Source organism: Podarcis melisellensis (assembly GCF_964234715.1).
Source record: "Podarcis melisellensis genome assembly, chromosome: 13".
Taxonomy (NCBI): Eukaryota; Metazoa; Chordata; class Lepidosauria; order Squamata; family Lacertidae; genus Podarcis; species Podarcis melisellensis.
The window spans coordinates 26,572,066-26,597,335 of NC_138545.1; the positions used below are offsets into that span (position 1 = coordinate 26,572,066).

The following is a 25,270-nucleotide window of genomic DNA, read 5'->3' on the forward strand; positions in this document are numbered from 1 at the left end:
GACATCTGAAGGCATCCCTGTATTGCAATTTTTTTAGGTTTGATATTTTACTACATTTTATATATGTTGTAAGTCACCCAGAGTGGATGGGGGAACCCAAGCAGATGGGTGGGGTATTAATAATAACAGTAATAGTAATAGTAATAGTAATAATGTCTTCTAAGAAGTAAGTACAATTGGATTTAGTGTGGCTCACTCTTAGGTAAGTGGGGTTGCAATTGAAGTTTCAACGTGCAATCCTGTATTGCAATGTTTGTCGACATTGGTTATAAATCTACTCTAATAGGATAATAGTGTTAAACATAAGAAATGAATTAATTAAATTAATGGTAGTGTACTCAGAGTAAACCCATGGAAATGAATGAATAGGTTAGTCTTGTCTATTAACTTAAGGGGTCCACTCTGATTAGAACTAGTATTGAATACCACCCTATCTGCTTCAGTTTTTTGCAAAAGCAGTTCCTATTCCTTAAATTAAAGGGGCCTGCCTTCACAAGCACTTTTCTCATAAGGTAGATGACCAAGGAATATGTAACCATTTAATTGTCATCTCCAGTATCTTCTCCATCTCTACAGTGTGGTTTTAGGCTGATATAAAATGAGATCCAACAATATCATAGATGTGGGTGGAGATCGTATTTTAACATTGAATATCTCCCCTCCTCAGTACCTTTCACTTCAAAGGCCCATTGGTTCCAATCATACATTCCATTTAATGAGACATAAATTGTCAATTAAGCAGATAGTCAGGAAGTATGGCACTGAAAACGAAATGAAAAGCATTTTGCTGCTCACACAGTTTTTATTCTGAACAGATAATTATTCTCAGATAAGTACATAGGAAGTTATAAGGCTCAGAAAAAGCATTATATAGTCCACTTCTGGTCTTGCTGACTTGCTGCTCATTGCTGGAAGCAACTGGAATCACTGCAAAATAATTCTCATGATGGTTCAATAAAATTAGGGTTGCAATGTGTCCAGGAAAACGTGGACATGTCCAACATGCCCTTCCAGGTGGATTTTTACATTTTAAAGGAAATGTCAGGGGGGTTGGGGCTCGGGCTCGGGAGGCTTGGGCAGCTTGGGCTTGGGCTTGGAGCTTTTCTGCATGCCGCAACCACTGCCAGCCTGAGCTGGGGAAAGAGGTGCGCAGGTGGAGCAACAGCCCTGTGCATCCCCACACCTCTTTTCCTGGCTCAGGATAGCAGTGGCTCAGGCTGTTCTCCTTTTTTGCTCTTCAAGATATGGCAAGCCTAATGAAATTCTTTTTTCTTAAAGAATTGGTCCCTAGTGTTCATTTCTGGCTTCAAAATAATGATGTACATTTTAGGGACAAATATGCATCCCAGCAACCCGGCACTCGAGGCCAGAATGGAGAAGATCTCCACAGCCACCATGTATTTGCCTTTGGTACTCAGATAGGCTGGAATGAAAGATATCCAGACACTGCAGAAGACCAACATGCTGAAGGTGATAAACTTAGCTTCATTGAAACTGTCAGGCAGTTTCCTGGCTAGGAAGGCCACTGTGAAGCTGACACTGGCCTGAAGGCCCATGTAGCCCAGGACCATGTAAAACATGGCATCTGAGCCTTCATTACATTGCAACACAATTTCCTCAGGCTGTGTGATCATATCAAGATCTGGGAATGGAGGAGAAGTGAATAGCCAGACAGAACAGATGCCAACTTGAACAAGAGAGCCAAAAAGGATAAAATAGTTGGATAGTCTTTTGCCCACCCATTTCCTCATCTTGCTTCCAGGCCTTGTGGCCATAAATGCCACAACCACAATGATGGTCTTAGCCAGGACACAGGAAAGGGCAAGAGAGAATATGTTTCCAAAGGTAGCTTGTCGAAGAAGGCAGGTCACCTTGCTGGGTCGTCCAATGAACAGCAAGGAGCAAAGGAAGCAGAGCAAAAGGGAGATTAGCAGAAGGTAGGTAAGGTCCCGATTGTTGGCTTTGACAATGGGGGTATTCTGGTGTTTGATGAAGGTTCCAAGCACCAGGGCTGTGAACAGCGCAAAAGAGATTGCCACAGAAGCCAAATTGATTCCTAAAATGTCATCATAGACTAGACAAGTTATGACTTTAGAGATACATCTGTTTTTATTGTTGTTTGGATGTTCATCTTCTGGACATTTTTCACACTTATCTGCATCTGCAAGAAATAAATATACCGTCTGAATAACAGGTAGATACCTCTTTTAAATGTCTTATGTAATATGGCCAACCTGCTCCATGTGATTGCATGCTTTCTATTTTTTGGTGCCTCCTTGGTCTGAAAGCAACCCAAACCAAAACAGAGTACATTCAGATGAGTAAAACACTTTTCAAGGATGGTGGAATTAATGCATGTAGGGGGAGCTTGTTGCCTTCCAGGTTTTCTTAATTGAACTACAGCTTCAACCATTCCTGAACATTTACCATATAGTTACTGCTGATGGAAGTTGCAGTCCAACAACATATAGAGAGCCATCCCTGGATTAATGGGTCAAAACCAGCACAGAGCTGTTGTAGAAGTATCACCCCTGAATAGGGTTGCTATATTAAAAAAAAGCAAAAACCCAGACACATTTGTAGGTTGGCTGTGGTGTGAGGCAGGAGGTTGGGTGAATGGGTGGACTGGGGCGACTGGCGGCAGTGGCATGAGTGAGCAAGTGATCGGCAGGGGTGTGGTGAGTGGGAAATCAGTGACCTGCCTGTACAGGACATAACCCACAAGGTGACCTGGAGGGCTGAGTGCACTCCAAGCATGCATGCATTACACTGCCGCCGCAGCCCAGAGCCCTGCTCACTCCCGTGCACCTACCTCGTGCCCCTGCCCCACCTCCAAGTTTCACACCTGCACCCCATCCTCCTTCCTTGGCAGTGCTTGGCAGCTGTGGGGCTGTCGGCTGGTGCATTTATTTTAATAGATAAATAGGTAAAGAGATAAATAGGTAAAGAGATAACTAAACAGATTCCAAACCCGGACATTTTGGGTAAAATGATAAAATACACCTAAATGGGTGTGCTGGTGCCCAGAAAAAGGACATGTTCAGGAAATCCCGGACATATGGCAACCCTACCCTTGAACAGGTAATATCCTACATTATCCAGTTGTATACTTTACTGTCAATCTGACACTAAACTGTTTTGAAGTGCAGGGTAATCATTTTCCCCCCCAATTTCCTATACAGTAGGATGAAAATGCACAAAACAATTTGTGGTCCCTTAAATTCCAAATCTTGTTCCTGCCACCCGATTAAATGTTTATTTTAACTAACCTTGTACCAGTAAAATAAAATCCATGCATTTGTTTTCTGGAATTCATAACTCACATTCATCCCATCATGAAACCCTAATTGTAGCTGGTCACCAATCTAGCTGCAAACCAAACCCAGTTTTTCCTGAGCTTCAGCAATATGTTGGCCTGATATGCTTTCAGATCAAACTCTGGGGCACTATCTGGTTTTCCTGTGGGTTACAGATAGCACCTTGAGTATTAAATGAGAAGATGAAATAATGGAGAAAGGCATGAATATTTGAAAAGAATACTAGATGCAGTTTCTTTCAGAAATTAGAATGCAGAGATTTTTGAATCACATACCCACTTGGTTTGAAATTGTCCCATCTGCACATTTGAAACAATCATAGCAGCAAGATTGTTCTCCTTCACGGACTTTTTTGTGATATCCAAGATGGCATCTTTCACTGCATAAAGAATGGGGTACTGTCTAACAAAAAATACAAGGGAATGCAGTTTAAATAAATATAATTTAAACTTTTTTCATCCACCCACCCCATAAAAGCATATACAGTGGTACCTCGGGTTAAGAACTTAATTCATTCTGGAGGTCCGTTCTTAACCTGAAACTGTTCTTAACCTGAAGCACCACTTTAGCTCATGGGGCCTCCTGCTGCTGCTGCACGATTTTGGTTCTCATCCTGAAGCAAAGTTCTTAACCCAAGGTAATATTTCTGGGTTAGCGGAGTCTGTAACCTGAAGCGTATGTAACCTGAAGCGTATGTAACCCGAGGTACCACTGTATAGAAATAAAATTTCCTATTCACATCATTCACTTTGCCTTTAATGTATCTCAAGACTCTTTGTTGGTTTTGCTGCAAGAGACTAAAAGGGCTATCCCTCTAGAAATTCATTAACTTTGGAGGGGAACATGCAGGGAAAGTCATTGATCTATAAATACAAGTTGATGGCTGAGACATACATGTCTATTGTGTGTTATGTAAAGAAATGTGTAAATACATACAGTATAGTTCTGCATCAGTGAATGATAAAATAGAACACAGACTTGTGCAAAATATACCAATTCCAGCATAGCAGAAAATGCTAGGTGTGAATGAATGTTGTAATGTATTAAAGCATGTCAATATTTTTATAGGAGGGTGGACAACAAGTGCAATAAGGCCCCAGGAATCACATTCAGTCCTCCGATCTGAGGTTTCCAGTGCCTGTTATAACAGAATTAACATTTTGTATTCTCTCTATAATTTCTTTCTTTCTATATAAGAAAAATTAAAAAATGATAATAACATTGTCACTGACATTAACAATGGGCGGAATACTCCATCAATCCAAATTCAAAAGTATTGATTCATGTAGGCAGTCCAAATGTCCAAATACGTAACTAAATAGGACTGGTAATGATAAACACTGTGTTCAAATATCTCAAAATCCAAGGGGCAACAGAGGGAGAGTTAGTCAACACTTTAGCTTTTCTTCTTGTTAAAAAGGGGTGGGGAACTCACATGCCACATCTTTAAAGGTAAGCTGACACTCATCTGAAAGATGCCACATATATTCTGAAGTCAGTGCTATCACATTTTTCAGTTGGAATGTAATCACACCTTCCCTAATTAATATACCGTATTTTTCACTCTGTAGTACGCACTCTTTCCCTTCTAAAAAGGGAAAATGTGTGTGCACCTTATGGAGCGAATGCAGGCTGTGCAGCTAAGCCCAAAGCCAGAACAAGGAGACGGAGCTCTGTGCAGCGCTCCATCTCGCTGCTCTAGCTTGGGGATGGCTGTGCAAAGTCTCCGCATGGCAGTGAGGTGAAGGCACCCCACTGCCCTGCAGAGGCTTCAAAGGCTGTCCCTGAAGCCAGAACAGTGAGACGGAGTGCTGCACAGCACTCCATCTCCCTGTTCTAGCTTGGGGATGGCTGCTCAAAGCCTCTGCAGGGCAGCCTTCACCTCGCTGCCCTGCGAAGGCTTCATAAGCTGTCCCCAAAGCCAGAGCAGCAAGAGGCTATCCCACAAGCCAGATCCCTCTTGCTGTTCCGGCTTCTGGCGTTCAGAATTTTTTTCTTCTTGTTTCCTCCCCCCCCAAAAAAAACTAGGTGCATCTTATCGTCTGGTGCGTCCTATAGAGCGAAAAATACGGTAGCTATTAAATACTTCTTCTATTCATTAGGTTGGCTAGCTTCTACTGCTTTATCAGAAAACCAGGGGACATTTTTAGTTATTCCAGACAACCCAATATATTAAATGGTGAAGCAATGGCTGTGGGCAAGGCTTCTATATATTTTTTCCACCATCAACAGACATTGTACCCTGAAGTGGATTGCAGGCTCTGTTTAGTTGTACACTTCACAGGTTTTCCAACAAAAGTGCTCTAACGCTTCCTGTTACATGATTACACAGACCTCAAAATATAAGGGAACCACTTAGGATGCTAAATATGATTGCATCAGCTTTCCTAATTTCAGAAGTTGACCAAAGGTTTAATCAAATTGCCAAAATTTATGATAGGAAAATCTCCAAAAACTCATAGAAAACCTTCCAGATCCTGGGTAGATCATACAACAATTTCCCCCTCAAAGGAACATGTACACAAAATGTGCAGCAATCTTTAAAACAAAATGACAAGTTTCAAAGATAGATGATTGGAAAAGAAAGTGCAAATCTGAAGGTATTACACACTGGGTACCTACCAGGTTGAATTTGTTGGGCCATATAATGTCACGTTCCTTCATGTAAACTTTTTGATCCGAGGAAGCATGAGAAACTACTGTTCCAACTTTTACTTTGGTAAAAGAATTGTTGGGGAAAGTAACCATGTTAAGAATATCATATCCAAGGGATGATTCCAAGTTTTCATTGAAATATATTTCATCTCCAGCACTGTTGTTAAAATGGATTTTTCTCAAAAAAGTGTGAAGCTAGATGAAAATGCAGAACTTCAGAATTTACCAAATAGAGAAAATGTTTGCAAGCATGTTCCTGGCAAGGTGATGCATAAATTTCAGTGCTTACAATAATTAAGTTATCATGTCGAAATGCATGTTTTATGGCAGGGGGGAATGGTCTAACTATTATTGAGTTGTAATCTTCCCTAAATTGCAAAGATGACACAATTTTTCAGTGCTGCTTTTTAATTGTGTATTCATAAATCAATTAATTAAAAAAACACACACCCTAGAATGAGTGCAACATTTTCCCTTAGGTGTTGAATATATCTATTTTACTAGCATTTTCCAGGTGAAACCTAGTATTCTTCCTCACTAGTGCTCCACACCATTGACTCTTGCTTCCAGGAAATCAAATGAAAATAGAGAAAGGAAATAAAATGTGTTTGCAAAACACAAGGAGGGAAGAGGGAGAAGGAACAGAATAACAAAAAGAGATGACCAGTGAAAGTATGTCCTACTGAGTTCCACAACTCTCAATTGTGTAATAATTATGTATACTGAATTTTTAAATAAATTGCGAGACATGAACTTTGTAGCTTATCAGCACTTAGCTTTCCTCTGTGCTGTCCAGGCACAGTCTGCACTTTACAGGCAGAACTAAGAAGAAGTATCACATTAAAAAAATTTCCTACACATACCACAAGGTTCTAAGTTAATAATAAATAATACCATATGCAGAACTGTATGATCTCTATTTGGTTATTTTTAACAAAAAAAGAACATCGATAAAATACATGGAAGGCTTCATAAGGTGTACAGGGCAGCCTACACAACATAACATGAGTACACAATTGAGTGTGTAAAGTTTTAGCCCATCTGTAAAATGCAAAGACAAGATCCAGCACACCTTTGCAAATAACTTGAGGTTATCTCATCTAACATTACCTCCCATTGTTCCATTCTCCAAAGGTCCAATCTGAGTGCTTCTCCCATCAACACCCGTCTAGAAGAGTACATGACATGTAAAGAATGTGCCATAGCATAGATGGCATTATAGATAGCATAGCTCTCACCAGACATACTCATTTCAAATATAGTATTTGGAAGATGCTCCAGCATTTCCTCCCCAGAACAGAGATTGATATTTACTTCAGCCGCAAATGAATTTGAAATTGAACACTGAAACATAGCATACCAGAATTGTTGGATAAAAAGGTCATTTTGGTGCTGGTAAGGATTGAAGTTCTGGAGAAAGCTCCAGAATCCTGGTACCTCCTTTCTGTGGATTGCCATGGACAAGGAACCATGGAAGATTTTGAAATCCCACTCTTTTAGCAAAAAGGCTGAGGTCAAGTCCCACTGAGCTGGAATGATCCAAACTTTGTCTAAGGGTGTCTTCTTGAATGGTTGATGTAGATATAACGTTAACTGAAAAACCTTCATGGCATAAGTGTCTCCATATGCAATGATCACATTGGCTGTGGTCACGCTAAGGGCAAACAAATCCTCTTCTTTATAATGAAAGTTATATCCATAGTCATCCCTTCCACTGAAGGCGACATGTGGTACCTTTTCTGCAAAAGCGATGCAGATGTAATTCCTACTGAACACTGATTTCAAGCGTAGTGCAAACTCAGCCCCATTGTCATTATCAGATACAATGAGCCCAACCCATGTCCATCCAAAATATTTTATCAAGTGCACTATTCCTTCATCCTGAGAGACTTCATTTGGAACCATTTGGTAGAAAAAGGGGAACTGAGGTTTATCCTTTAGTGCTGGGTGAACTGAACTATAACTGAGCTATGTAAGAAAGAACATAATGGTTTTTTTCATTTTTATTTTTTGCACTTCTGAAAAAGACACAAGAGTTTAACCACACACAAAACTAGTCCCAGTAAAACAGGTTCTTTCTTAGTATAAGTTTGAATTTTTCACAGAAAAATATTCTTCTGAAAAAGCAGATAAGAAGGACCTGCCAGACTCCTTTTTAACTTTCTCTTCTTATCTTTCTACTTGTCTGCTAATCTTCCCTTTTAGTATGAATGGGGAGACACTAAGTAAAGAGATAAGAGCAAACATGGAAAAATGGAGGCCAGTGACTCATCTCCTCCAGCAATCTCTGCTGCGATGCCTTCTGAATTATCAATAGGGTATGGTGGAATTTAAAAATTGCTACTTTTCACATGAAGATTATAATTTCTATCCAAATTCTTATTTCAAAGCCACTCTAATGTGCAGCAGCTCCTTCATCATATTTGAATTATTATCTCTCTTCATTCACTATGTTAAAAACTTCTCAAGGAAAAAATATATAAATATTGACCAGTTCTAAGGTAACAGAAAATGTCTACTTTCCCCTCATTATGAGGACATGCAGATGAAGAATGAATGGCTCAATGAATATTGTTTTCCAGCTGAAAGCCTTCAGACAGTGTTTGTCACTGCCATATTTCAAATTTTAAATAGAAGAGGGTTGGGACTGAAAATAAAATTTTTCAAAAGGAAGAATAGAATTGTGGTGATGGTCTGGTAACACCATCAGTTGTAATATCAAGTTAATACTCTTGACATTGGTGGACATATCTACACCTGAAACAACATTGCTTCTCAGGGTTGCATTCCTGGTTGACCTAAGGAGTGTTTTTGCAGTCCCCTAGGAAGAGATGGGAAGAAGGATCTGCATGGAACACCATGTGGAACAGAAAGATTGTTTCCCTCTGCAGGTTCTGTTTATGCTTGGAATTAATCAAGTCACCATAGTTCAACCCAGCTACTGTGCCCTTACATTTATTTCCCCAGCCTAAAAAGGGTTTCTCTGCTTCCTTTATAGCAGGGAGGCTCATTCATTTCATATCACAGAAATAGTGGCAGAAAAAGGCTTCAGGTGTTTTCACCTGCATAAAGTTGCTGTTAGACAGCATCAGCACCAGTGTGTGCATATGAAATAACAGAAAATGGCTATTTCCCCCTCAATCTGAGGACATGCAGAACTCAACTGGGAACTCAGCTTGTCTATGCTGAACAAACAAGTAAATCAAATATTTGGTATACAATGTAACTTTTAAAGTCTGTCAGAATTTGATAGACCCACCCACTCCACAAAAAGAAAGGGGAAGGGGGAAAACAAAAAAAGGCCAAGAAGAAAAAGCAGCACTGAAACTTTTGGGTCTAGATAGCAGCACATGGTGTTTGTATTGATCTTCAACCGTTACACAGATTCAATGAGAGTTCCCCCCTGCTTTCCTTGGACGAATATGATTTAATGTCCCCTACACACATTCCCACCTGGGGAATCTTATAAAGGCCTAAGACGTTGGCTATCTGCATGGAAGTGTCAGATGTTAGCCCTCCAACAATTGCTGAAATCTGTGGTTTCTTCCCATACTTGAAATTAGGGAAACTTTCTTTTTGTGAAGACAAAAGGCTCAGGATGATATCATAGCTCATCATTTGAAGGTTGAAATTGTCATAGATGTGGAACCCCAAAGTAACATTGGGTAAGAGTTTTGGGTTCTTGTTGATTTCATCAATAGCAAAAATAATAGCAAACACATGTTGGAAGCGCTTCAGCAGCGGCCTAAAAGGAAATAATTTCAGGATTATTTGTTCATTGTTATACCTTTTGAAATCCAGGAGAAATCAGAAAAACAGTACAGTTAAACAAAAATTGAACATTAGTTGGCTTAACTTTCTATTGCCTTAAATCTTGCCAGCTAGAAGAGAATGGTTTTCAGTTACTTTGCCTGAAAGCATTTATTTATTTTAAAAAAGCTAACACGCAGGACTCAGCTACATTAGTTTTAAAAAATCATTTTAAATGTGTTATACCACTGTGACACCATATGGCGATGTAGCGTTTGGCCTTTCGGCAATGTGATTTCCCATTACAAGGTTCAAAACGTGTTTTCCAGAAATGGTTTTTTGATGTGTCGAGATCCAGCCTCAGTGTCAGGATTTAGGGTCTGAAGAATAAACAGTTTCAAGGGATATCATTGCTCAGCTACAGAGCAATCATAAAGCCACTGTGCCTTTATATGCTTCCTTGGGTTCAACCAATTGAAGAGAACATGAATTTTAGTTCATGAAAACTTAGGCCAGAATAAATGTTAGTCTTTAAATGAACTAGGACTCGCTGCTGCTGCTGCTGCAACAACAAGCAAAGGTAAATATTCCTCTGTAAATTATGTGATGAACATGAGTTGAAATGCAATCTGGATGCATAGACATCAGTCACTTTGCAGTGTGTACAATTATCACAATGTGCCTGCACTCTTCCACACTGGTTAGCAGTGTGGAATCTCGGGGCAGGGTAGATTTAAGAAATTATTTCTCAACACCTTATTATCCCTTAGATTTAGTTACTTGGCACAGTTACTGTGACAATCATGTTTGAATCCTTCCGATTGCTCCATAACCTAATAAAGTAGAGTGTATCTGAAGAAGTGTGCATGCACACGAAAGCTCATACCAAGAACTAACTTAGTTGGTCTTTAAGGTGCTACTGGAAGGATTTTTTTTTTGTTTCGACTAATAAAGTAGAGTTACTGTATCACATTTCCTTGCATGTTGTTGTTTAGTCGTTTAGTTGTATCCGACTCTTTGTAACCCCATGGACCAGAGCACGCCAGGCGCTCCTGTCTTCCACTGCATACCCTTAGGCAAAATCTCAAAGGACTCTTCTTTTGGTGTGGGAGTATGAAGAGATAAAAGTTACTCAATGCTGTTACTATGGCATCAAACTTGGAATTTACATATTTGCCCTACATTTAAATAAAGCACAGACTTACTGAAACACATTTTTCTTGAAACACGTGGGTATAATCGTGAAGTTCTCATATGAATAAATACTATCATGCAATGATAAAATTCCCCCAATGACATGCTTTTTAGGCTTATAATAATCAAAGTAGCAATTGTTGTCTCCTCCATGGCTCCTCTTGAAGTTGTCACTGATAGCCTGTGGCAGCAACAGAAGGAGCAGAAGCAAGAACAGCATTTTGGATCCCTGCAGTTTAGTCAATGACTCAATCATTCATCCATTCATGTGTACAAACAGCTGAAATTATACTCCATGTTGTAGACCTGAGCATCTGATCTGACATTATTCACCCTCATTTTGGTGGAGCCCTTTGATGCTCATCCTTGCATTTCAAGGGCAAAGAGCACTTACTAATAACAGATGTCATGGCCTTAATAACTATTATTTTCAATTGATATTCTGTCTATTATTTACAATGCGGAAGTTGTATCAAGAAATCCCTGGAGCTTTGAAATTAAGAAAACCTCACTCACCACATTTGCGATAATTATAAGGGAGTTAATCATATTTTTAAAATCTTTTACTTTTGGAGGTCTCTGTGCTGCACAACAGTTTTATAATTTTAAAAATATAACCAGACATTTACTAAAGGCCATTTATAATTGTCTGTGGATATCTAGCAGGTGTTTTCACTGTATTCTTTTTGGCACCTGCTGAAAATAATAATAATGCTTGATGGTTGTACAGGGAAGCTGAGATTTAACTCTGTATTTTCATCACAGACCACATTGTTACCAGACTGTAAAAGACTGAAGGCAGTCTTGAGCACAAACTCTAAATGAATGTTAACATTATTTAAAATAAATAGGGAATAATGTCTCTATGGAAAAATGTGATTATATTGAAATAAAGTGCGGAAGTAGAACAGCCACTGAAGTAGTGGTATATGTATGTTTTTGGGCGGATGTGATGGCAGTGATCAAGAACTCAGTGTTTCCAATTTATCCATCACTCTTTATTAGCCAAGAACCTGTTAACTCACAACTGATGCTATCCAATAGTAACAGTCAATGCATGGATACACAATTAAACACATACTTTGTGTAATGGAAAATTCTATATAGGGTGAGAGATCAAAATTAAGAGAACTTCAAGAAAATCATTTTCAGCTTTCTTGCATCTGGGAACATTCACACAGCTACATATGGAAAGTGATTCTATAAACAGCTTTTGGGGTTTCTATGGCAATTGAAATATTCTTAAAGTACCTTTAGTCCTCTACTTGTGAGTATTAGGTGGGGTTAGAGGAACAATTTTTTTTCTAAATTGCTAGTAAAATGAAATAGCTGTCAAAAGAATATTGTCATATTTTTCTATTAGTCACATTTACACACCACTTTTCCTCTGAAAATCTTAAATTTACTTACATATGGTTCCAAGATGGTCCTCAAGGAACATCTTCAGAGCCAGCTGTTCTTCAGAGCAAAATTGTGCTATATAGATTCAGATTATCTTGCAAGTCTATTGTTACCATACTATTGCTGTTGTACATTTTAATGTTCCACAGTTAGTAATAAAAAGAAATAATATGATCATGCAATTAAATATTATAGTAATTACTGGTATGAACTCTATCACGAGCCTTTAATTTTTGCACAGGCTGACAGTGTCTCATAGACAACTCTCTGCTTTTAAAACAAGGATATCAGTTGGACGGGATTAGTTTCAGCACTATCTTCCTGAGAGCTCCTTTCACTTCTTTGTTCCTCAGACTGTAGATAATTGGATTCAGTATGGGAGTAATAACAGAATAGAAGAGAGAGAGAAGCTTATCCACATTCAGAGAGTAGCTAGATTTGGGGCGTATGTATATAAAAATGGCCGTCCCATAAAACAAGGAGACAACAACAAGGTGTGAGGAGCAGGTGGAGAAGGCCTTCTGGCGGCTCTGGGCTGATTGCATCCTCAAGATAGTAGAAATGATGTGGAAATAAGACATAAGGATCAGCATGAAAGGCATCAGGATTACAAATGCAGCAGCTACAATGATTTGGATTTCGTTCCAGTATGTGTCCCCACACACTAGTTTTAGCACTGGCTGGATTTCACAAAAGAAATGGTTGATGACCTTGGAGCCACAGAAGGGCAGGTGGAAAATGAAGGTGGTATGACCCACAGCCACCAGACAGCCACAAGCCCAAGAAAAGGCAGCGAAATGGACACATGCTCTCTTTCTCATAATTACCGGGTAGCGCAGTGGATTGCATATAGCGATGTAGCGATCATATGCCATGATGGCTAGCAAACAGCACTCAGTGGCACCAAAGAAGAGGAAAAAATACATTTGAGTGGCACATGCACGTAAAGATATGGTTTTGTCAAGAGCGACAATGTTCTCAAGCAACTTGGGGATTGTGACTGAAGTATAGCAGATCTCCAGGAAAGACAAGTTCCTAAGGAAGAAGTACATGGGAGTGTGGAGGGCAGCATCAACACTAATGATGACAATGATGAGGACATTGCCAAATACAGTGACAAGGTAGATGCACAGGAACACTACAAAGAAAAGGAGTTTGAAATCTGAAACATTAGAAAAACCCAGTAAAATAAAGGCATTCACTGAGGTGCTATTTTCCATTGCTTTTTCTTTTATATCTTTTGTCCATGCAGTAGACTTGGAAGAAAAGGAAGGGGACAGAAATGAGAAAAAATATGGAAATGGAATTATTTGCATTTTTCAAATGATTCTAAAGATGCTAGGAAACTATATTTCACAATAAAAAATATCTCACCTATGAATTTTGCTCTTTAACAGAAGAATCAGTGCTGCAAACAGGGCATTTTATCAACTACTTTTCAACTCTTGAGGCCAAGTCCTTTGTGGATTTCATTAGCTGGCCTAGTTTTCCTGCTAATTATATTGCTGGCAAATCAGTGGTTTGTTTTATTTAGTTATTTAAAAGAGAGAGCTACAATTAATAGATTGTTCCTATTAAATCTGCTTTGAGGATTCTGTTTGGCCATTATTTGTTATCTAAGGGGACTCTGCCTGCTTTTGTTCACTTGCCAAAAACCCCCACCAAAACATTCTACTTGCTGAAATCTCTGCCCAAGTAAAAATATTGCCCCAGCTTCTCCATTCTATTCTCTAACTCAGTTTTGCACTTGTATTTTCAGCTTCACCTCGCCCCTCTCATTTTCTACAACCTGCCACATGCCACGTCCATGTAAACCACCTTGCACTTTCCTCCTCCCACACATTGCAACTACTAAGCATACTTTCCCCCTTGCATCCCATTATGAAGCCGACATCCCCTCAAATTCTGCAGTGCTTTTTGTACCCCTGATTTAATCTACAACCGTGTTCCCATGTATCATACTCACTTCTTCTTCTTCTTCTTCTTCTTCTTCTTCTTCTTCTTCTTCTTCTTCTTCTTCTTCTTCTTCTTCTTCTTCTTCTTCTTCTTCTGGAACCCTCATTATCACCTTCAACCTCTTTTACTCCTTCCTCCTTTTTTTACTACAAAAATCCTAAATGGGGTTAGGATTGGAGCCTCACCCTGCAATTCTGTATTGAAATGTTTGTTTATGTTGGTTATTAATCTGCTCTAATACTATAATATTGTTAGACACCTTTGATTTTCCTCAGAAAAGAAAAGAGTTCATAATAAATGAATTTATTAAATTAATGGTGGTGAACTCGGAATAAACCCATGGAAATTAATGAACATGTTATTCTTGTCTATTAACTATAGGGATCCACTCTGAATACCACTCTATCTGCTTCAGTTTTCAGCAAAAGCAGTCCCTGTTCCTGGAATTAAAGGGGCCTGCCTTCACGGGTACATTTCTCATGAGGTATATGACAAAGGAAGATGCAACTATTTAATTGTCACCTTCTGTATCTTCTCCATCTCTGCAGTGTAGTTTTAGGCTAATAAAAAATATTGTAGATGTGAGTGGAGATAGTATTTGAACATTGAATGTCACCCTCCACAGTACCAAATATTCCCTATTGGATCCAGTCATAGATTCCATTTAATGAGATAAATATTTAGTTAATTTAGCCAATAAGCAGATAGTCAAGAAGTATGGCACTGAAAATGAAATGAAATACATGTTGGTGCTTTCACAGTTTATTATTCTCAGATAGGAACATAGGGTGTCCTGGACATTATGAAACTTAGCACATACAATATATAGTCCACTTCTGGGCTATGTCTTGCTGACTTGTTGCTCATTGCTGGTATCTCTTCAAAATAATCTTCTCTGTGGTTTAGTGAAATTCTTTTTTCTTAAAGAATTGGTCCCTAGTGTTCATTTCTGGCTTCAAAATAATGATGTACATTTTAGGGACAAATATGCATCCCAGCAACCCAGCACCTGAGGCCAGGATGGAGAAGATCTCCACAGCCACCATGTATTTGCCTTTGGTACTCAGATAGGCTGGAATGAAAGATATCCAGACACTGCAGAAGACCAACATGCTGAAGGTGATAAACTTAGCTTCATTGAAACTGTCAGGCAGTTTCCTGGCTAGGAAGGCCACTGTGAAGCTGACACTGGCCTGAAAGCCTATGTAGCCCAGGACCGTGTAAAACATGGTGCCGGCGCCCTCATTACATTTTACAACAATCTCCTTAGGCTGTGTAGTCATATCAAGATCAGGGAAAGGTGGAGAGGTACCTAGCCAAATGGCACAGATACCAATTTGAATAAGAGAGCAAAGAAATATAATGTAGTTTGAGAGCCTCTTGCCCACCCATTTCCTCATCTTGCTTCCGGGCCTTGTTGCCATGAATGCCACCACCACAATGATGGTCTTAGCCAGGACACAGGAAAGTGCAAGAGAAAAGATGTTTCCAAATGCTGCTTGTCGAAGAAGGCAGGTCACCTTGCTGGGTCGTCCAATGAACAGCAAGGAGCAAAGGAAGCAGAGCAAAAGGGAGATTAGCAGAAGGTAGGTAAGGTCCCGGTTGTTGGCTTTGACAATGGGGGTATTCTGGTGTCTAATAAATATTCCAAGTACCAGGGCTGCAATAAGAGTGAGAGAAAGTGCAGTAGAAGTCAAACTGATGCCTAAAAATTCATTGTAGAGCAGGAAGCTTGTGGCTTTCGGAATACATTTGTTCTTATTTTTGTTGGGATATTCATGTACTGGACATTTTTCACACTTACGTGCATCTGTAGGAAGCAATTAGACTTTCAGTGTAACAGGTTTGTATAACTTTCAGAGGCATCACATAGTTCCTATGGCTTAGTTCCTATTTTGTTTCTGGCTTCATCTGCATACTAGGCAAACTAAAAAAAGAATGACTGGTGATAGTTGGATACTCTTTGAGGAACAAGGAATTTGTTCAGCTTAACGAGTAAAAGCTCTGCAGGACCTGGTACCTTTGTTGAAGTTCTGTCATATCAATTGCCCCAAGCTATGCAGACTTTGGGAGGAAATAAACTTCTGTTGCTATTGTTGTAGTGGTTATTGTTTTTGAGTTTGTTGATGATTGCACTGGGTTTGTAAAAGCCCACATTCCAAAACAAATAGTGCCAATTCTGGCTTGGGCTGAGTTGGATTGATAGAACCCTGGTTTGCCCCAAGTGAGTTGTACTACCTGGAGCACTCTGTTGCTGTGAGGTGGCAGCGTGTTGAGCTGCAGGCATCTCCTTCCACAAGGAGTAGTTAAGCACATTTTGCAGGATTGACTCCCAACTCTCCATCCCCTAATACCGCCCTTCCAGTCCTCACAGTCCATCCAAGGTTGCAATACCACAGCAACTCCTCAGTCCTTCCATCATCCAAAGCTGGGCTGCAAATGAAGTCAGTAATGCAGGTGGAGCTGAGTCCTGGCTGGGGAAAAGTAAGCAGGGAGCCACAGCCAGCATAGCCCAAGCTCAGCCTAGGCCCAGCTGTGAAGGCTGCATTGCAGTATTTGATAGGCCAAGGCGGTTGCTGTGGCAACAACATCTCAGGAAAGGGAGATAAGGAGGCCTAGTGGCCAGGTATGTACGTAGTGGAAGAGTCAGTATTCAATCTTGCAGGAAATTCCTTTGTAAAAACCTTGCAGGGAATACAGGTTCAAAGGATTCCCTGTACCTCACATGATTGAACCCTTGGGTTATAGAAATGCTTAACAAATATTGATCCCCCCCCCCATTTGATTCAGGGTCAGATTCAGGTAGGAGCATGTGCTCTCTGGATAGATTAAGTTCAGGTCAGCCCAATCTCAGCCCCGGGATCAGGATCCCACATTGGGGATTGTGGGGGAGCAGTGTGCACAGTTGCTGCTGTTGTTATAATACTTACTTTTACATCAACATAAGCTCCCAGGACAGACTACAGCAATTTTAAATAAGGATTAAAAACACTTTAAAAAATTACAGTCAAAGGAATATAGTAGGTCTTGAAAATATATATCTAAAAGGCCATGATAATGAGATGTGCTCCCAGCATACATTTCAATTATATAAAGAAAGTCCCAAACAATAGATGACATATAATGGAAAATCCCATACCTGTCTGGTTTGAAATGGTCCCTTCTGGACACTGGAAACAGTCATAGCAACAAGGTGGTTCTCCATCACGGACTTTTTTGTGGTATCCAGGATGGCATCTTTCAGTGCACATAGAAGGAGGCAATGTCTAATCATAAATGCAAGGTAACACAGTTTAATTTAATTCATCTGAAGTTATTGATTTTGACTGGTTTTTGTTGTATTTTAATTTCAGTGATGCTTGTAAGTGTGAAAAGAATTCAGTGATATTATTAATAGTTTTTACAATGTTTTTACAAATCTCCTACTTGGAGATTTTGGATTTAAAAAACAAATAAAAATAAAAGAAGATATCTGCTTCTGGGCATTGGCATTGCTAACATGTTGTTTGGATTGGGGTAAATGTTTGAGGGTTTGGTGCCATTAAAACAGGGGCCAGCAAACTTTCAGCAGGGGGGTGGTCCACTGTCCCTCAGACCTTATGGTGGGCCAGACTATATTTTGGGAAAAAATATGAACGAATTCCTATGCCCCACAAATAACCCAGAGTTGCATTTTAAATGAAAGGACACATTCTACTCATGTAAAAACACGCTGATTCCCAGACCGTTCACGGGCCAGATTTAGAAGGTGATTGGGCCGGATCCGGCCCCCGAACCTTAGTTTACCTACCCATGCATTAAAAGCTTGCCATGCCATGTCATTAAAAGCATTCAAACTATTTCTTTTCAAAAAAAAAATTTTGCCACTATCACTTACATATCATCTTTAGAATATTTTATATAAGTCTATATTACATTTCTTTGAGAAGCATTTTTGAGAATTTCTAAGTTTGAGATCATTTTACATTATTACTGTAATTCTCCTCATTTTGTATCCTTGCCTGAGTTCAGTTTCAACCTTCAATGACCCATGTTTTTACAATAACTTATTTCCAATATGTCACAATTGGAGAAACTCCAGCTATGCGGGCAATTTATTAGAATTCTCCAGAATTAAACAATTCCTTATTTCCCTTATTAGTACAATAGATTTTAACAAAACAAAAATTAAAGACCCAGAAGCCACTGAATTATGCTCACAAAGGTCTCTTGGACAAAAAACATGTAAGCAACTTTTAACATACAGTCATAGCTACTTAGCATAGATTGGAAAAGAAGAAGCAAGACTGAAGGTAATTAAATGTGGAGTACCAACCTGGTTGAATTTGTTGGGCCATGTAATAGCAGGTTCCTCAATGTTAACTGGCTGGTCTGAGAAAACTTGGGAATTTATCCTACCAACTTTCACTTTCCTGAAAGTGTTATTTGGGAAAGTAACCATGTTAACAATGTCATATCCCATGGACAATTCCATGTTTTCATTTAAAAATATCTCCTCCCCAGAACTGTTGTTGAAACGGACTTTCCTCAAATGTGAATGGAGCTAGATAGAGAGACAAAACCCTCAGGATTTACAAAAGAGAGCAATGTTTTACAAGCATGTTTCTGGTGCAACAGTATGATACATTGCTTTCCTTATGTCACTGGTTTTCAACCAGTGTGCCATAATAATAATAATTTATTATTTATACCCCGCCCATCTGGCTGAGTTTCCCCAGCCACTCTGGGCGGCTCCCAATCAGTGTTAAAAACAGTACAGCATTACATATTAAAAACTTCCCTGAACAGGGCTGCCTTAAGATGTCTTCTGAATGTCAGGTAATTCTTTATCTCTTTGACATCTGATGGGAGGGCGTTCCACAGGGCGGGCGCCACTACCGAGAAGGCCCTCTGCCTGGTACCCTGTAGCCTCACTTCTCGCAATGAGGGAACCGCCAGAAGGCCCTCGGCACTGGATCTCAGTGTCCGGGCTGAACGATGGGGGTGGAGACGCTCCTTCAGGTATACAGGACCGAGGCCGTTTAGGGCTTTAAAGGTCAGCACCAACACTTTGAATGATGCCTTGAATGATGGTCAGGCATGTCATGGGCAACCATGGCTTCCATCCCTCTTTCCTCTCTCCTCTGATGCCGTCTCGTACCTCTGACTCTGAAAGGCTTTCACAACTGTTTGTTGCAGCAGCCCTGGCTACAAGCTCCCAAGGTGAATGGCGCCTCAAGGGCTGGCCAGGGGTGCTTCCCAGGCCCTTGTGGGACAGTGTGAGGAGGCACCTCTCTTTGGGCTGGGGGAAGGCAGCAGTAGCTGCCCAGAGGACTCCTAAGGAGAGGGGAGAGAAGAGGAGGTTGAGGGAACACATTCCAAGGGAGGGTGTTTGAAAAGGGGTGAGGGGCTGCCTGCTCTGCAGGCAAGGGGTGACATAACTGGGATCCTGAGCCCCACAGGCATGCCACAGAAAGAATGTAGATACTCAAGGGAGCCATGGACCTAAATATGTTGAAAACCTCTGACTTATGTTGGCATTTTTGTGTCCCTGGAAGAAATCCATGCTATGTGTATGTATTAGCATTGGAAGGCCCTAATTACTTAATTACTGGGGTGCCTTCCTAGATTTCTAACATTACTCTCTTTTTCAATGCTACAGGTACTCACCACTTTGCAGTGAAAGAAAGAAAAAATAATATGCTAGGGAGAAAGTATTCTAAAAAGAGCAAAAAGTTCCGACATACAGCACAATAAAAACAAAACTAATGTAAATAAAAACAATTAAAAAGGGAAACAAAAAAGAGAAAGAAGAGGGGGGAATACAAAGACCTGTTTTAGAGGTAGATCTTAACCCTTGTTTCTCACAAAAGGGGACAGATCCTCCTAGCTCTCACCTGGAAACTTTCTTTTCTTTTCCCAACCTCCCAGCCTTTGAGTCTTATGTGTAAAATGGGTGACTAAAATTAGCTGCCACTAATCAGATACAAATCAATGATAAAGGAGGACCACATCATATTAATCAAATGTCAGTTTGTTTGTTTGTTTGTTTGTTTGCTTGCTTGCTTGCTTGCTTCATTTCATAGATAACTGAATAAGATGCTGCACATCTTCTTGAATTGATCACATGCACCAAGATTTCCATGGCACCAGTGATTTTCATATGACAAAGTTCTCCAACAACATTTGAAGGGCAAATGTTTGGCAAAGGCTGATGTAAAGGGTCAGCATTCAGTCTTAGAGGACCATAGAACTGTGACAAAGCCTGATTATTATTCAATGGAATGTGAAGGTAGAAATATTCAGTAAATAACTTATAACAAGATAAACACAAGCAGAGATTATTTTACATTGGCAGATCATGGATGATAGTGTTGAGTATAAATCCAATCAAATTCTTATAGGGAATCTCTGAACCACATAATAATAATCTATGGTTCTATCAGTACTTTCTTTCAGGGTTCCATTCAACCTAAAGCAAATTATAGCCAACTGTCCATACTAGCTAATTGTAACCAATCTTAACTAATAATTTATGCTGAGTGTCCAATCTTCCTCACAATGTTGCAGGATAAAGTAAAACGATGTTTCCACAAAATTGTTTTTCACATTTTAATATTTAGTTAGAGATCTGCAAATAATATATTTTCATGTAGAAATATATGCTCTGCTTAAAATCATTTTTCACTGAAAGGAAGCTTCAATGAAATATATGCCAGGTTTCTTACAAAGCCACTTTGACCAGTAAAGGGTTTATCAGTGTTTCCATAATACTATTATTAAAATTCCACTGTTTTGACACAATCAGATTCTCAAATAGCTAAAAAATAACTCACAGTTAAAGTAGTGCAACTAAATATAAAATATTACCTCCCAAGGTTCTACTGTCTGAAGGTCCAATCTTGCTGTTCGTCTCACCAATGGCTTTCTGGAGGAGTAAATATCATGTAAAGCATGTGCCAAGGCATAGATTCCATTATAGATAGTGTAGCTCTCACCAGACATATCCAACTCAAACATTGTCTCTGGAAGACTTCCTAGCATTTCCTCCCCAGTACAGTTTTTGATATTTATTTCCCTCATAACAGAATTTGTGATGGAACACTGAAACATAGAAATCCAGACTACCTGGATAAAAGCATCATTCTGGTGCTGGTAAGGATTAAAGGTCTGGAGAAAGTTCCGGAATCCTGGCACCTCATTTCCATGCATTACCATGGACAAAGAACCATGGAATAATTTGAAATTCCAGTTTGTATGAAGAAAAGATGAGGTCAAATCGAAGTGGGCTGAAATGACCCAGACATACTCTAATGGCCTCTTCTTGAATGGTTCATGTATAGTCAATATGAATTGTAAAGGTTGCATAAGAGAAGTTTTCCCATATGCAATAATTACATTGGCTTTAGTCATACTAAGAGCTGCCAGGGTATCATTTTCATAAAACATCTGGTTTGTAGTTTTATTCACCCTCTCAATGAAAAGACCAGGCGCTATTTTTGTAAAAGCAACACAAATGCCATTCCTACTAAATAGTGATTTCAAACTTCCCAAGACCTCAGGTGTAAAATTGTCATAGGAAACAATGAGTCCAACCCATGTCCATCTGAAATATCTGATCAAATGCACTATTCCTTCATACTGAGAAGCTTCAGTGGGGACCATTTGGTAGAAAAAAGGGAACCGAGTTGTATCCCTTAGCGCTGGGTCAACTGAGCTATAACTGAGCTGTTGAGAAAGAACATAAGGTGCGAAAAAGACTTTAAAACCTGGTTGCAGTTTAATTTTGTCACATAAAAGTAGGCACAGGTGAACTGGACTCTACCTTCAAAGAATTCTGAAGTCTTCCCTGGGCCCAGTCAGAGGAAAATAGAAGAATCCTAATAAAATAAATAACTAAGAAGGCACTGCTAACCATTTTTCTGTTCAGTCTCTTCCCATCACTGCTTAGCTGGTAATTTCTTCCAGCAGTTGTGAGAGGGGGGCAAACAATGTTATCCAGTATGCAGAGAGATAAAATAAAATTGAGAAATGCAGGTCATGTACTCCGTACCAGAGTTACTAACATTTATTTGGCCCAAGATCCACATTGACCATCAGCCATCTCTTTGCAGCAGGAATGCATACTTGGCCCTGCAACCATTGGTGCCAAAAATGCATGGGCCTGGCACTAAATTTGTAAGTGCCCAGCCCCTTCTTGGGGAATTTTGTGGATGCTTGGGCACCCAGGACCCCAAGGAGTCAGCACCTATAGTCTGAAAGGTGGGGGGGACGGAGGGGGGGAGGAAACCTGGTGGTTTGGAAAGGGGCCCAAGGCCTAACCCTGTTGCATTATTATTATTATTTTGTCTTTTGTGTTAGCACCATTATTTATTTGTTAATTTCCTATTCCACATTCCATTTGTATACCAGACAGAACATGTTTGGGCTTTCCTGCACATCAATACAAATCCCATGTAAAAAATTTGCTGAAGAACTCATTTAGTGGTTTACTTTAATCATCTCATTATTATGTACTGTAAAGTACATTTAGTAATTTACCACCCTAATGACCATTTTGTTTGTTTGTCATGCCATGTTTTATGATTTATGTGTATATAATTTTGTAACAAGAAAATAAAAGCATTTTAAAATTAAAATAAATAAATTAGCAAACAATCAGTATTATATATTAATCAACAGTCATAATAGTCCTTCTAAACCTTCCAATTTCCAGTTTCTATGCATATGTACTCCATAGTTTCTACCAATATGCCCAGTGTCTTGATCCCTTATGCACACAGAGTTATTTCCATCAAAATTATTATTATTATTATTTCTTTCTTTTGGGGTCCCCCTCTTTTATTTGGTATTCTTGTGCAAACATGTGTGAGAGGGAGAAGGAAAGAGAAAGGGAGTGAAATCACATCTTCATGTCTCTTTCTGTGAAGCATCTGTTGATCTATTGCAAGAGATATCTATCATATAAGAAGTCAAGTAGTCAGTCCTGTCCTAAAAACAGCAAGACTCTGAAAAAGTGTGCAAAGGCACTTCATCTGGAAGACACCATTTAGTGTCCTTATCTCCCTGATGTGGGCTTTTCCAATCAAATGCTCGACAGATTCAGCAAGAGGTTGTTTCTTCCATAATGAATTGGTGAAGAACATGGTTCTGCATATCCTTACCTGTGGCATCTTATAGAGGCCTAAAATAGCAGCTATCTGCATATGAACATCAGAGGATAGCCCACCAACAACTGCTGACATTTTATATTGCCTTCCACACCTGAAATTAGGAAATCTTTCTTTTTGAGATGATGGCCAGGTGAGGATGATATCATAGTTCATTTTTTCATCTAAGAAATTATCATAGATGTGGAACCCAATGGTAATATTTGGCAAGAGTTTCGGATTATTGTTGATCTCATTGACAGCAAAATTGATGGCGAAGGCATGCTGGAAGTTCTTCAACATCGGCCTAAAATGAGAGTCATTGACTTAGATTTTTTTGGTACATCTTTTAGCTGCATCATTTGCATTCTCAAGACTCTCATAGGAGACCTGATTCAAACCCACAAGAAAACAGAAAGCAAAAGCATAAAAAGTTCATCAGAATAACTCACTATTGGCTGATTTCTGGGGAGCCAGAATAGAAAGATTTTTCTCTTATGTTGCCTGGTAGTCACACATACATGAAATGGCCAGTTAAAAGCTTTACATAACTTCCAGAGAAAGAGAATTGTTCGGTTAAGGGGCATCCATAGAAACATGGCTTTGCTGTTTAAATATGATGTTTGAAACACACACACACAGAGAGAGAGAGAGAGACAGAGAGAGAGAGAGATGCATTGCATACACAGTGCACTGTGAACAGAATAATGGAGGAGTTGAACTGCAACAAGTAAATCTGAACCATTATTTCAAATTGCACATGCAACTGGCTTTGTTGCTGACACCTCCTTCTCAACAAGGCGTTTGGTTTCCAATTAACATATTATACTATAGGAGATTTCCATGTTCATTCAATTTCCAGATTTTCAGGAAATTTCATCTTCCGGGGGCCACATCCTTTACAGATGAGTTATTTAGGCAATATTGATACAGTATGGTGTCCTATCCTGCACTTAATTCTAACTTCACCACTGTCTTGGAGCTGGATTTCATTTTAATGCCATTTATTCTCATTGTTTATTTTCCTCCTCTTTGCCTATGCACCCCTGCCAATTAAGTATAATGCCACATACATCTAAAGGCGTTTATCCTAGCCAAAGGAAGTATCAGTTTTTCAAATACTATAGGAGTCTGTGTTTGATGATGCAATGAAATACCCCTCTGGAAGTTCTGGTGAACATGTAAAGTAGTCTAATAGGCACCATTCACTTCATATGACTCCACACTGACATATGCTACAGTTGCCATGAAAGTTATTGCTATGGTACTGAGTAGAGCTAATAAATTGTTCTCACCACCAAGTTACTTAGCCCTGATATTAAGGTATCAAACTTGGAATTTGCCCTACATTCAAATAAAATAACAGACTTACTGAAACACCCTGTTCTTGAAATTTATGGGTATAACTGTGAAGTTCTCATGTATATTAACAAGAGCATGCAATGATAAAAGTCCACCAATGATATGGTCACCAGGCTTATAATAATCAAACTGAGAACTATCTCTTTCTCCTCTGTGGCATCCCTTTGCGTTCTTGCGGATGGCTTGAGGCAGCATCAGAAGCAACAGAATAAAGAACAACATTATGGATCATTGTAAAAAGAGACAGTGGGAATTATACTGAACAGTATCTATGCGCTTATTCTAGCCTGAGCATCTAATCTGTGATTACATAACCTCACATTCAAAGGCTATGTAAGGACTTGCAACTTTGCCTTTCCCCCTTTATTTTATTCATAATGTCAATAATTTTGAAAGTTATATCTGTAGATCCTTTGGGGCTTCAGCACACTCTGAATTACAGTACTTCTGATAATTACAGAGAAGTTAGGCACCTTTAAAAAGCTGCAGAATTAAACTGCAACCCAA

The 25,270-nt window shown here is 39.4% G+C and overlaps 2 protein-coding genes across 2 annotated transcripts in view; both read right to left on the minus strand.

Annotated features, from left to right (window-relative positions):
- Positions 1-17,478, minus strand: part of LOC309354852 (vomeronasal type-2 receptor 26-like) — a gene marked incomplete at both ends in the record, with an annotated part of 356,212 nt that extends 338,734 nt beyond the window's left edge. The window contains one exon of the mRNA XM_081885116.1: positions 17,413-17,478. Coding sequence (XP_081741242.1) covers positions 17,413-17,478 — 66 coding nt within the window. The remainder of the gene's footprint in view (positions 1-17,412) is intronic.
- On the minus strand, positions 12,605-13,537 carry LOC309356128 (olfactory receptor 10C1-like; the record flags this gene model as incomplete). The annotated part of the gene is made up of 1 exon (XM_081887307.1): positions 12,605-13,537. The coding sequence occupies one exon, from the start codon at positions 13,535-13,537 to the stop codon at positions 12,605-12,607; it is 933 nt and encodes a 310-aa protein (XP_081743433.1).
- Positions 17,479-25,270: the final 7,792 nt, after the last annotated feature.